We start from the raw sequence: 12,824 nt of genomic DNA, 5'->3' as shown, positions 1-12,824 counted from the left end.
AAGCGGGCCCTGCACCCCCAATACGAGTTTCAGGATCCAGGACATGACCCCATTTCACAAACACAGCAAGACCTTACTCGTCTGACTTGAGGAACAGGCTGCCCCACACGATTGAACCTTTCAGACAAATACAACGTGGGCCCACCTTGGGACCATGGCTCTAGTACTTGGGTGAGCGTGGCCAGCTTCTATAGAGTGCACACATCTCTGACCTTCTCCCATAGTTCCTGACTAAACTTTCAGATGGCGCAGACACTTCGTTCTGAGCACCTTCAGTTTGCATGCTAGGTGCCCTGGGGGGCCCTGAAGCCGTAGACCCGCTCGCCACCACACTGAGTGACCGCAGGCTCTGTGCTTTCTCATGCCTGGGGCTCCTTACGCGTTACTAGTTCCCCCATCGCCTCCTGTTCCTATCGATGCGCCTGCCTCAACCAGTCCCATTTGTCACCTTTTCCAACTGCTCACACTTCTCCTTTTGCCCAAGTCTGGGATGCCAGAGCAGCACATCTGTTGGACTTGTGTGCACAGGAAAAGGGAAGAGGCTTTGACGGGGGGCCTGCTGGGCTGCCTTTGTGTGACTGTGTAAAAGCCCCATACAAACAGCCATTCTGACCACTACACAGTCAGGCAGCAGAAGAGAGGGGTCCTTAGAGCTGGAAGGGGATGTAGACACCACAGAGGCCACTCCTTCAGAGGAGGAGACTGAGGCTCGTAGTGGTGAACTGGTTTGTCCCAGCTTACACAGATGGAAGTGAGAATCTGAAGCCAAGACATCCTGCTCCAAAGGCTGGTCATCTTTCTGTTATACTCAACGGCCTCTCAGAGTTCTGAGCTTGGTGCAATCTCTGAAGGACTCCTTCTGTACTAACTGTACCTCATCCCAGCTATCTGTGGAACAAATGAATGAATGAATGGACTTCTCTATTTGGAGGTTCTAGCTTAGACTAGCTAACTGAGACTACCAGATACCAGGTAAGTGAAGAGGCAGTTTGGTGCATCCTGAATAAAGAGCTTTGGAGACTTGTGCTTGAATCCTGGCTAGAATCTTCGCTGTGTGACCCTGTGTATTGGGGATCCTTGAAGAGTTTGGCCTTTGTTTCCTTTGATTAATTTAGTGTCTTCGACTGAGCCTTACTAGGTGCTAAGCCCCAGGCCCAAACCCCTATCTATTAGATGCTAAGCCTATATGGGTGTGAATTGGTAACTAAGGTGGGGCTCCAGGTGGGGCCAATGAAGGGAGGTGCTAACACCAGAGCCAATCATAGGAGCCAAAGTTCTGGTGGCTCAGATGACGTTTGATGATGTCTGAAACTGTATAAAAAGGGAAGACAGAGCTATTTGCTTAAGTTTCTGACTCCGGGAGGCGTGGGACTCTGGGCAGCTGCTCTAAGGGCCTTCTGGCTGAACTCAGATGTTGATGGTTCTCTCGGTAACTATGAATTGTATTTGGTCTGTCTGTCAATGTTTGTAATTTGTTTGTATTAGCTCCAAAGTTCAGGGTGCTGGCTTTTCCCCCTGAACTAAGTGAATGATATTTATATGCTGGATTAAAGTAAGATTGTTAACCCCTTAAGGTTGCTTTCCTTAGTAAAGCAGATGAAAAGGACCTAGGCTTGCAGCATTCTGTGAGCTGGTGGTTGTTGTTGGTTTTACACCCCCACAGCAGCTGCTAGCTGGATTGTTGCGAACCCTGATCAAGTCACTCACCTTTGGGACCCTCGGCTTCTGCATCTGAATAATTAATAGTGATACTTGTGCTACCAGCCTTATAATATTGCTTTGGAGAAAGCACTTTGTGTACCTTTAAATGCTATATAAAGGTGAACTACTACTACTACCACTACCACCACCACCACCACTATTGATGGTCTCAATGGAGCGGGTCCTAATGGCACTGCGCAGTGTCTCCCTGTAAATGTCCCACAGGAGGAGAGGGGACTTGAGCTTATTGTCACAGGCATTGGTGCAACAACTGGGTCGTCCATGGTGACGGCTTGTACTGACTTTCTCGTGTATGTATGGTCTCGCCCTCGTAGACTCTAAGCTAGCTGAGGGCAGGGAATGTTTCATTTTTGTCTTTCTATCTCCCAGGCCTGGCAGCCTGGCACAGAGAAGGAGCTTGATTTGTCTCTGTGCAATGGAGGCGAGTTCCTCTTGGGCAGTGGCGAGATCCTGGGCTCTCCAAGGTGACACCGGAGGAATGCTGGCTCTGAGGCTGGTCCGATCACAAGCCATCTCGGCTGTCTCAGAACAAGCTTGGCTGAGCACAGTGTGGCTCGTCACCACAAGGATGGGCACCAGTGGCCACAAAGTGAGATGTTAGCAGACATATTTCTAGTGCACCAGTGACTTTTTTGGTAAAAGGAGCTACAGACACAGACACATGCTTGGCTCCCCGTGAGAGTCAGCACGTGTACGGTCTCAGGGAGCTGTCTGTGGCACCAAGGGCGTGTGTGCTGGCAGTGGGACGTGAGCTGAGGCTGTCCTGACGCAGAGGCCCAGGCTGCTCCACCACCTCTCTCTACACAGTTTTCTGAAATGAGCTTGAAAGAGGAAGCCGTCATTTTCAGATGAGCCTTTGTGAGCACAGAGACTTGTGGCCTCTGAACCAAGCTTTGTTAAATGTAAAACACTAAAAAGTAAGATGACATCATGTGATGGCTGAGGTCTAGAATAGCTGCTTCTGTTTAAAATGTTCAGTATAAACTTAACACTGCACATGTTGTTTCTGTCAACAGGATGTAAGCAACTTGAGGGCAAGACCATTTGTCTTCTGTATCCCTACTGCCCAATACTCTGCCCAGCACACAGTAGGCAATTAATAAATGTTTGACTGCTTAATTATTTGGCAGACATGTAGGGAATGGAGGGGAGAGAAGTCTAAAAAGAAATCAGTTGTAATCAGGTACTAGTTTTGATTAAAACCTGAAAACATGCTGCCTCGGCTGCCCTTGTCCTGCCCCTCACTCCTCTCTATATGGAAGGGGCTCCTCTCCATCAGCATAGAGGGGAATAGATGTAGCATTTGGAACCAAGAGTGGCCCTAGGCTTAAACTCTGGCTTCCTCACTTCCTCCCTAGGTGGTCTGGGTCAAAGTACTTTCCCTCTCGGGAGAATCTTTCAGGGTTGGTGAAAACTCCCAATGTGCTCAAATAACCACATTCCAGAAGACAAACCCTTTGTAGGCAGCTGCACCACTGAGAGTGCAGTTGCCACCCAGGTTCCATGGCTCTGGTAGAGGATCTGAGACTCAGTCTACAATCACTCCCCAGCCAAGGCCACAGTGGAGGCATTTAGAACATAGAGGGGGAGATGGGGCCTCAGAGGCCATCTAGCCTAAACTCCTCCTTTTACAGAAGCTCGGGGAGGGCACTGACTTGTCCAAGGTGACACAGAGGGTTAGCGATGGCTCAGTTTCCAACTCAGATCCTCTGACCCCAAATCTAACATTTTTCCACCCTATCACAAGCGTGGATTCTAATAATAGTCCCAGGAGGCTGATCCTTGGAATTGGAGGTGTGGTCCAGAGTCTCCAGCATAGAAAGCCTCTTCTTGGCCATCCAAGTCCAGCTTAACTACAAATTCAGCAAAAAACTCTTGTGAGTCTGGCATTTGTTGGCTGACAGCTCTGACTCAGTGTGTGTACCCAAGCAAGCAGATGTTTAGGAAAATGTTTTGGCTTCAAGTGTGCCTCTGATACATTCAATAGATTTGAAAATAGATAGTAAAATCCTCTTGTCAAGCAGCTTGACACACAAGTCTGCATAAACACATAGCCACCCCCATTTATGTTTGAGATTCTAAATCCATCCCTGATTCGGAGAAGCCCAGCATGGCGGAGCTGGAAGAGAGGGGCGCCCAGACCCCGAAGCATCCAGTGCACGTTCTCGGCAACATGGCCTTCCTACCAGGCTCCTAACCCTGGAGGCATTGTGGCCTCTCCCCTCCCTCCTGCCTGCATGCATTCATATGCACATGTGCACAGAAGCATGAATGTACACACGTACACACACACACACACACGCACATGCATATACCCAGATGCCTAGAGTCCAGCTCCCTCACAACGCTACCAAAAGCCTAGCACAGAGCCATTATTCCTGTCTCTGGCCACCTGCTGTCTTTGTACATGTGCCGAAAGGTGGAAGGAGGCATGAGACAAAATAAAACTAACCACTCTATTACTGGCCTTGGACCTGGCTCGAGGACCAGCTGGCCCCGTGATAAAGCGACACACCCTCTCTGGGCCTCAGTTTCTTTCTCTACCAAGTGGAGATGATGGCACCTTTAGCCACCCTTTAAAGTGCCAGAGAAATGGAAGATGGTCATTCCTACTGACTCCACCAAAAATGTGCAAAGACCACAAACTCAATTACATTTTGTTCCTGGGTCATTTGTCCCTGTAATGACACATCTATGTTACTGGTAGATGAGGGAAAACCCAGGGTGCTTAAGAGAGCCTTCAGGAAATCTATTAGAGGAGTAACCAATATTTCCCAAGAAGTCTTTTTCCCTTTGGGGGAAATCAGGTCCTCCCGCGGTGGCGACCAGGGGCAGATAGGCGGAGCACAGGGGCCTCTCCTTTGCTTCTGGGGATGGAGTTCTGTCTTGTCCACTGCTGCACCTGCTCACCTGGTGCTGAGATTCCTCCAGGTTTCCACTGGCCCAAAGGGAGAGGCCCAGACCATGGCGAATTTTGGCTTCGTCCTCTCTCCGCCCCAGCTGCTCGGCCAGCCGCAAACCTGAAAGCAGAGAGGAGACAAAGTGAAGGAACAAAAAGCCATTTCTCTCCACCTATGCTGTAAGAGGAAGCATGTGCCTTCTGCTCTGAAACAGGAGAGAAGCGGTTACAGCTTAAGCCAGCGCCTACTTCCCTGGAGATCCTGGCCGTCCTGCCCGTTGTTCCAAGACATTCTTGGCTTCCAGGCTGGCCAGACAGGCCACCTGATGGCGAACAGCAGGAGCCAAGCTTGCCCAGACTCTACAACACCAAATGGCCCTAACCTGGCTGCCCTCCCAGGTGGCGAAGCCTTGGCCCTCCAAATGAAATCTCCCAGGCAATAAATCCACCTCACATGATTCTCTGCTGCCAACACCTTGTCCTGATATTATCACGGCCTAGTGGGGAAGTGAAGAGAAGCCAGTAGGAGAACACTTCTCCGTATCACAAGCTGCCCGCACATACAGGCAGTGCGGAAAGCAGATTTTTTGATGCATTCAGGAGGTGGAGCTGTTACCCTCTGTGGCCGGCCTGACCTTGGCTCCTCTCGGGGGGGCTGCCGATGCAGCCTGAGTTCAATCTGTTTGTGCTTTAAAGCTGAAGCATCTGATGTGCCCCAAAGCAAGTGCTGTTCCTGAATTCAAAGCTCAAGTGAGTCTGTCTTCCTACAGACAGCCTCCTGACCTCACCTGTGCTCAAGGTCACTCACACACAGCAAGCAGCTAGATTTCTGAACAGAACAAACCTGAGGAGCTTTGTAGCCACTGATGCTCAAGTCAGCCTCCTACCTGAGTGGCCAATAAGAAGCCTGCAGCTGGGTACGAGACTTGTTACCTTTCCTTTTCCATCTCCGCAGATGGGCCGCTTTGTGCAGACTGAACCTGGGGACCGCCAACCCTATGTGGACTTCGTCAGCCCAGACCAGCACAGGCTATGTGGCCTTCCTGGAGCCACTCTGGGCCTGGGCTCAGTGGTGAAAGTGAAGCCTGTAGTCATAGAATACAGACTGTGAGAGCTGGGTGGGGCCTCAGAACAGGGGATGGCAGAGCTGGGAGCGGCCTCAGAACAGGGGATGGCAGAGCTGGGAGCGGCCTCAGAACAGGGGATGGCAGAGCTGGGAGCGGCCTCAGAACAGGGGATGGCAGAGCTGGGAGCGGCCTCAGAACAGGGGATGGCAGAGCTGGGAGCGGCCTCAGAACAGGGGATGGCAGAGCTGGGAGGGGCCTCAGAACAGAGGATGGCAGAGCTGGGTGGGGCCTCAGAACAGGGGATGGCAGAGCTGGGTGGGGCCTCAGAACAGGGGATGGCAGAGCTGGGTGGGGCCTCAGAACAGGGGATGGCAGAGCTGGGAGCGGCCTCAGAACAGGGGATGGCAGAGCTGGGTGGGGCCTCAGAACAGGGGATGGCAGAGCTGGGTGGGGCCCCAGAACAGGGGATGTCAGGGCTGGGAGGGGCCTCAGAACAGGGGATGGCAGAGCTGGGTGGGGCCTCAGAACAGGGGATGGCAGAGCTGGGAGCGGCCTCAGAACAGGGGATGGCAGAGCTGGGAGCGGCCTCAGAACAGGGGATGGCAGAGCTGGGAGTGGCCTCAGAACAGGGAATGTCAGGGCTGGGAGGGGGCTTAGAGCCTAGACCATTCCATCGTCTCATATTCCCCCAACTCACTCCTGCCCTAACTTCTCTATTCTATTGTCTATTTACCTTTCTCCCAGACTGCAAAACTGCAACTTCACCTTTGACCTTCCTTCTCCCCAACCCCACACATCGGCCCATCTGGGAAACCCTGCTCTTCGGGCCTTTCCCACTCTCAGCTCTTTGGGCCGCTCCTCTCCAACTCCGCTCCCTCACCTCAGTCCAGGCCTTCGCCTCTCCTGGTCTAGACTATAATAACAATAACAGGCACGAGAATCATGGTAGTGTTACCTTAATGTTTGCAGAGCCTTCTTCTTACAAAAACCAGCTGTGGCACGTGCCCTATAGGCATGACGTGTGTTATCGTTTCAATTTTTAAAATGAGGAAACAAAAGCCCCCAAAGGGTTCAGTGACTCGGCAGAAGTGGGATCTGAACTCGGGTCTTTGCCATCTGCAAGCCCAGGACCCTTCTGGGCAGGTCACCTCCCTTCTACCTGTTGTTATTGGCCTTCTGAGTGCCGGCCTGGTCATCCTGCCGCCCCCCACTAGCTCCTGCCTCTCCACCGTGTGCCGACTAGCTCGGGCACTCCAGCCCCAGGCTCTCCTGACCCAGACTCAGCTACTCTGCCCGTCCCGTTCAACACCTGGCTCGGCCGGGCCTCGTTTGACCGAGGATCCTGAGGCTCCCATTTTCCATGCTTTCTGGGATGGAATCCCGCCTCTGTCTGCAGGAGCTCTTCAGGAGCCAATTCAGATCTGTTGGGTCCCCACCTTGAAGCCATTCCTGACCCCGAGGGGTGATGGTGTCACTGGCTCCCCGTTCTGTGAGCACCATGGTGGGTGACCTCTCCTTTTCCCGTATCTCTCCCTTCCATCCTAATTCGTTGAATACTTGTTCCTCCCTCCAATGGGCTATGCCGCCCCTGCGGGCAGCGGCTCAGTCTAAGCTGTCTCCAATGCCCCACGGCTGCAGCCCTCTGCCCGCTCAACGGAAGGGCTTCTTAATAGATATTTAATTGAATTGGGGTCACAGGATTTGGAGTTAGGGGGAGCCCTGCTTTACTTAAAGATTCCTCTTGATGTAGAGAAGGAAGACTTCCTAAAAAAACTGACACCAAAGAAAGAATACATACGTGTATATATATATATATATATATATATATGTGTGTGTATGTGTGTACACACACACACACACACACACACACACACACACACACTCTTCCAAATGCACATTACTGGGAAAAGACAGGACGAGGACCCTAACTCCTGACTACTTGGCCGCACCATAAGTGATATTTGTCATCTGTAACCCTTGGTTCCTCATATTCTCCCTGCCAAGGATGCAGGACAAGAGAAGCCGTGCTGGGGCTGAGCTGCGGTGGCAGCTGGGATGCCCCCAAGCTTGGCACTTTTCAACACATTTGTCATTTCCTCTAAATGTGACAGAGGCAGCCAGTGGTGCAGTGGAGACACTGGAATGCGGGCCTGGGGTCAGGAAGACCTGAGTTCAAATCCAGCCTCAGACTGGGTGACCCTGGGCAAATCACTTATAACTCTGCCTCAGTTTCCTCATCTGGAAAGTAGGGACAAGAAAGGCTCAAACAAGATGATGTTTCTAAGTGCTTTGCAAACCTTAAAGTGTTACACTGACCCCACAGAAAGGCCTGCAGGTGCCTTATCTTCAGGTGAGGTGGGAGGACAAAATCAAGCCTACATGAACGCGCCTCCTCCAGGCCAGCTTCTCACCGTCATCCCAGGGGAGGGCAGGCCCCTCCTCTGTCTCAGGCCCTCCCCTGGCTTGCAGGTGACCATGCTCTGTGGCTGTGGGTCTGGGGGCAGCCAGGGGCTCCTGGTTCATGCCCCAATAGGTCAGGGACCTTGGGCTAGTCACCGAGAGCCCACGGAGGCTCACTTTTCCTCTTCTGCCCAATGGGAACCCCAACACGAACCTGGCCTATGAGATGTGAGGTGATGATGGTGACGTCGGGTCAGTCAACAAGCATCATCAATTCAGCACTTATCATGTGCCAGCAACCGCGTTAAGGTGGCGGGATGAGCATTTATAGAGCACCTACTAGGTGTGTGCTGAGCACTGACAGTCACCTCCTCTGATCCTCGTCACGAGCCTGCGAGGCAGCTGCTGTTTTGGTCTCCGCCTCTGAGGACCTTCTATCCTTGTGAGGGAGGCCACATGTACAACCAGGTATAGACAAGATACCCACAGAGGAGGTGGGAAGGGGGAGGGGGCTCATGGAAGGGGTGGTGCTTGAGCTGAATGAAAGGAAGCCAGGGTTTCTCAAAGGCAGAAGTGGGGAGGGAAGGCATCCCAGGCAGGGGGAACATCCAATGCAGAGTCAAGGAGGTGGGAGATGGAGGGCCATGTGTGGCTGGACCACAGGAAGGCTGCACAGTAGGGAGGGCCTTCTTTGTGAAAACCTGTCAAGGCCAAACAGCATAGTTTGTAGCAGACTGTAAGGTGTTGGGAGGCCCTGGAGCTTAATGAGAAGCGAGATGACAAGGTCAGGCGTATACTGTAGGAGCATCATTTTAGCAGCATAGGTGGGGTCAGTCCCTTGGCCCCAGCCTGAGACTAACGTCCACCTCATACCGCAGCTCTGCCACTGGCTGGATGTCGGACAAGTCCAGACGGTGAGTACATTGGTACAGGTCAGCTTCGGCTCTGAGCTGCTGAGCCTTCAGGCTCAAACAGCCCCTTCCAAACCTGGGAATGGGATGACTCTGTGCGGCCTTCTCTGCTTGGCCCAGGCTCGCCACGGAGCAGGCACGTGCTGGCCAGGTGTGCCGCACCTGGACTGGCTCCATCCCCGTTTGGAAGGACCCAGAATCGGATCTGACTAACAAAGGAAAGCAGCTGCCTCACACTCCTATGCTGGGCACATTCACGTAGCAGACACCATGGAAATGCTACAAATAGTATCTTAAAGCCCTGAAAGATGGCAAAAAAAGAGAGAAACAATAAAAATGTACTTGAGTGTTTTCCATAAATACCGAGTTATGTCAGAACGTCCTGGCAAGCCAGCTGCTGCACTGAGACCATATTTCAGGAACTACAAAGGAGCGCAGCTGAAATGCCATTGTATGCTCGTCTGAATGTGAGAGCTGGGCTTTGGTTGGGTTGTTTTTTTTTTTTTTTTTTTTTTGACAAATCCAACTGAACTTCACTACCAGCATATCTGAATTCTGCAGCTCTAAGGACAAGAAGCTGAGTGCCCCCAGCCACACTTCCTGCATCCAGGGGGCCAGGGGCTCCCAGCACAGAGCACAAGGGCTCGTGGGGGTCTCCCCACATTGCCTCTGCTCTTCCCAAACCAGAGAAGCAGCAGAGACTGGTGGGCAGGGCCAGGCCTACACCCTGGAGGCCTGGCCTGACCCTGCCACCAAGTCCTTATAGAATCTGGAATAAGCCGCCTGCCTTCTCTCGGTCTTTGTTGGAGGACACCAGGACCTGCACCACTCCCTCTCAGACTGTTGCGTCACTGCCCAGGCCCGCAGGAAGGGACACCCCGTGGCCTCCCAGGCCCTGCCTTCCAGAGGACAATTCTGCAGAAAACAAAGAGCAGTGACCGGCCCTAGGACTTCCCTTCCGCCACCACGGTAGCCCAGGAGCAGGGAATGGTGACCCCCTAGCAGGGGGTCCTGGAGGGGGCAGAGAACGGACTGCCTTGTAACCTCCAACCTTGGAGTGGGCAGGGACCTCGGTGGCCATTAAGTCCACTCCAGACCTGACCAAGAACGCCCTTGAGAGCAGCCCTGTAGCCTCTGCTGAGGGGTGCCCACCACCTTCACCACAGCCCAGCCTATGGTAGTGTGGGAAGCTTTAAACGTGAGGACACTTTTCCCAGCATGCAGCTGAGCGGCACCTCTGTGTACCTTCCAGGCACTGACCCTCTTCCCTCCTTCTGGTGCCAGGCAGACCACATCTCTGTCCTCTTCCTCAGCCCCTCAGATACTTGAAGACAAGCCGCAGGTCTCTGCCACAGCCCCCCAACCCCATACTGCTCCAGATCTGACATCTCCACTATCCTGGCTGCGCCCCCCACCTGCCAAATGCTCTAGCTTCCTGTCACAATGAGATCTGATGTGACGTGGGACTAGAGACACCTGGGGTTCCAGTGCACTGAGCCTTGGGCTTGGCATCAGAAAGACCTGAGTTCAAATCCAGCTTCAGACACTTACTAGATATGTGACCCCGGGCAAGTCACTTCATCTGTTTGCCTCAGTTGACTCAACTATAAACTGGGGATAACCCGCCTGCCCAGATGAAGCCACAGGCCTCACCCCTCAGCTACCAGTCCCCCACAAAGCAAACTGTGACCCAGATTCTGTGATTCCCCTTGACCACTCAGGCCCACAGGGCTCACGGGTCAGCAAAGACTGTCTGATTCTTCTACTGCCCACAGAACAAAGGGCCTCCTCAGGCTTGGGGAGACATTCCCCTCCTGCTGAGGAGCTCCCAAACCTAATGGGTGCCATACGTGACCCAACTATAGTTTAGCAGAAAGAGCCCAGGCCCAGGCCCAGGGGCTAGGAGACCCGAGGTCAGGCTTAGCTCTGGCACCAGGAACGTGCTGGGAAAATTTAACAACCGGCTCCCCGAGAAAAGAACTGTCCTCAGGACACCCTTTGAGGTCTAATCTGCATTATTAACATTCCCTCTGTCACTTTCTCAAGTCTTGATAATCCACAAAACAGTAAATCAAGCCTGATTTGCAGCATTTGCCGATTTCAGGTATAAAAGCTCATGCTGAAAATTTAACAATTGACTCTGCAGAATCAGTTGGAGCCAGGTCCAGCAGACCCCTGTCATTCTATGACCTTCAAGAAGGCATGCCCTCTTTTGGGCTCAGTTTCCACATCTGTAAGATGAAGGCTTTAGAGCGGATAGCGCCTCACGTCCCTTCTAGCTCTGAGCGTCCTTCCCCGGCCCTCAGTTTCCCCACGTGCACCCTGCGGGGCCTATGAGCAGAAGCTGGCCCCCCGTGCCCTCTGTCACCTACCTTCCTGCAAGTACATCACGGCCTGGGAGTAGTTCTGCAAGGCGTGGTGCGTCCGGCCCAGGCTGCTGTAGGACACGGTCTTGGCCACCAAATCGTTCATCTGGGCTGCGATGCTGAGGTGCTGCTCCTGGTAAACCACAGCCCTCTCAAAAGTGCCCAGAGATTCGTAGGTCAGACCCAGGTTGCCGTAGGCACGGCCCTGGCCCGTGGGGTTGTTGGTCTCTTCCGCTATCTGCAGGTCTAGCTGGTGGTACTGCAGGGCCGTGTCATACTCGCCCATCTGCTGGTAAACGCCGCCCAGGCCGCAGGCAGCGTCGCTCTCCAGGGCGCGGTCTTTCATCTCCCGGGCCAGGTTCAGCTGGCGCTCCAGGCATGAGATGGCCTGTTCATAGTTTCCCAGCTGGCTGTGCAGGCTCCCCAGCTCACCATAGGCCTGGGCCTTGTTGAAGGCCTCCCCCAGCTCATGGGCCACCACCAGCCTCTTCTCGAAACACACAAGTGCTTGTTGCAAACTCCCCATGGCCCTGGAGGGAGACAGAAAAGGGGGAGAGCATTTTGTGCAGGTGCAGACGTGTCCAAGCCCTGGGGTAGGGGAGTCCATTTGTCACCGTCGCTTAGCAGGGCTCCTACCGCCTCTGCACATGAGATCCAGGGAGATTGCACCAAAAAGCCACCCTGTGCTGACCGCCCCAAGAGCGCAAGACCCAAAGGAACCTCCACTCCCCTGCCCCCCAGGAAATGTATTAATAGAAACAATGATAGGCCTGGAGTGCACAGGTCTCCCAGCTTTCTGTTCCACTACAGCTTAAACTTCTTTTTTAAAAACTCACTTTACAATTGCTATGAATCTTTTAGCCAGTTTTTCTGTGTAGGCTTCAGGTGGCACTTGAGTCTGGTCCTCAGCCCTGCCCAGCTCCTGGAGTCTGGGCCCCTTTCATCCGTACACACTGGGGTTCTGCCGTCCCATCTCAGCGTGGGAAGGGACAACAAAGGCCCTTTAACCCAACCAGTATCTGAACGAGATCCTGACAAGCTGCGACTGTCGGTGACCTGGCAGCCTCTCTGAGCCTGCTTCCCCATCTATACAGCAAGGAGAACCACACCTGCACAGCTTGGCCATGAGGCCGAGGGCTCTGCTGACAAGGCCTCGCTGTCACAGGCCCATGGGGGCTGCTTCAGGCTCCTCCATCACCAGCCCAGCCCAGCCCCCGGGGGATGGATTTCTGGGCCCCGATGGCTCTTGGGCCCCTCTGAGAGATGGCTGCTAATGTGCCCTGCTCTGGTTGTAGGACTTTCATTGATCTGAAGGTTTATTTTTTCTTCCTTATCTGCAAAGTAAAGAGGATGCCCCGCCCAGTCCCTAAGGTCCCTTTTGCTGAGGAGGCCTAGGACTGATCCTGGGGAGCTTGTCATCTGTGAGGGCAAAGAGGGGACCCCTGGATGGTCGGTCACA

At 53.3% G+C, this 12,824-nt stretch overlaps 1 protein-coding gene across 1 annotated transcript in view; it reads right to left on the bottom strand.

Annotated features, from left to right (window-relative positions):
- TTC28 (tetratricopeptide repeat domain 28) overlaps positions 1–12,824 on the bottom strand; it is a 330,631-nt gene that overhangs the window by 118,029 nt on the left and 199,778 nt on the right. The window contains exons 7-8 of the mRNA XM_036760398.1: positions 11,372–11,895; positions 4,633–4,742 (exon numbers count right to left, since the gene is read on the bottom strand). Of these exons, the coding sequence (XP_036616293.1) occupies positions 4,633–4,742; positions 11,372–11,895 (634 nt within the window). The remainder of the gene's footprint in view (positions 1–4,632; positions 4,743–11,371; positions 11,896–12,824) is intronic.

This window comes from Trichosurus vulpecula, chromosome 1 (genome assembly GCF_011100635.1).
Source record: "Trichosurus vulpecula isolate mTriVul1 chromosome 1, mTriVul1.pri, whole genome shotgun sequence".
NCBI classification, from domain to species: Eukaryota; Metazoa; Chordata; class Mammalia; order Diprotodontia; family Phalangeridae; genus Trichosurus; species Trichosurus vulpecula.
The sequence above is the reverse complement of the archived record's forward strand: the minus strand, read 5'-3'. Positions and strand labels throughout refer to the sequence as shown.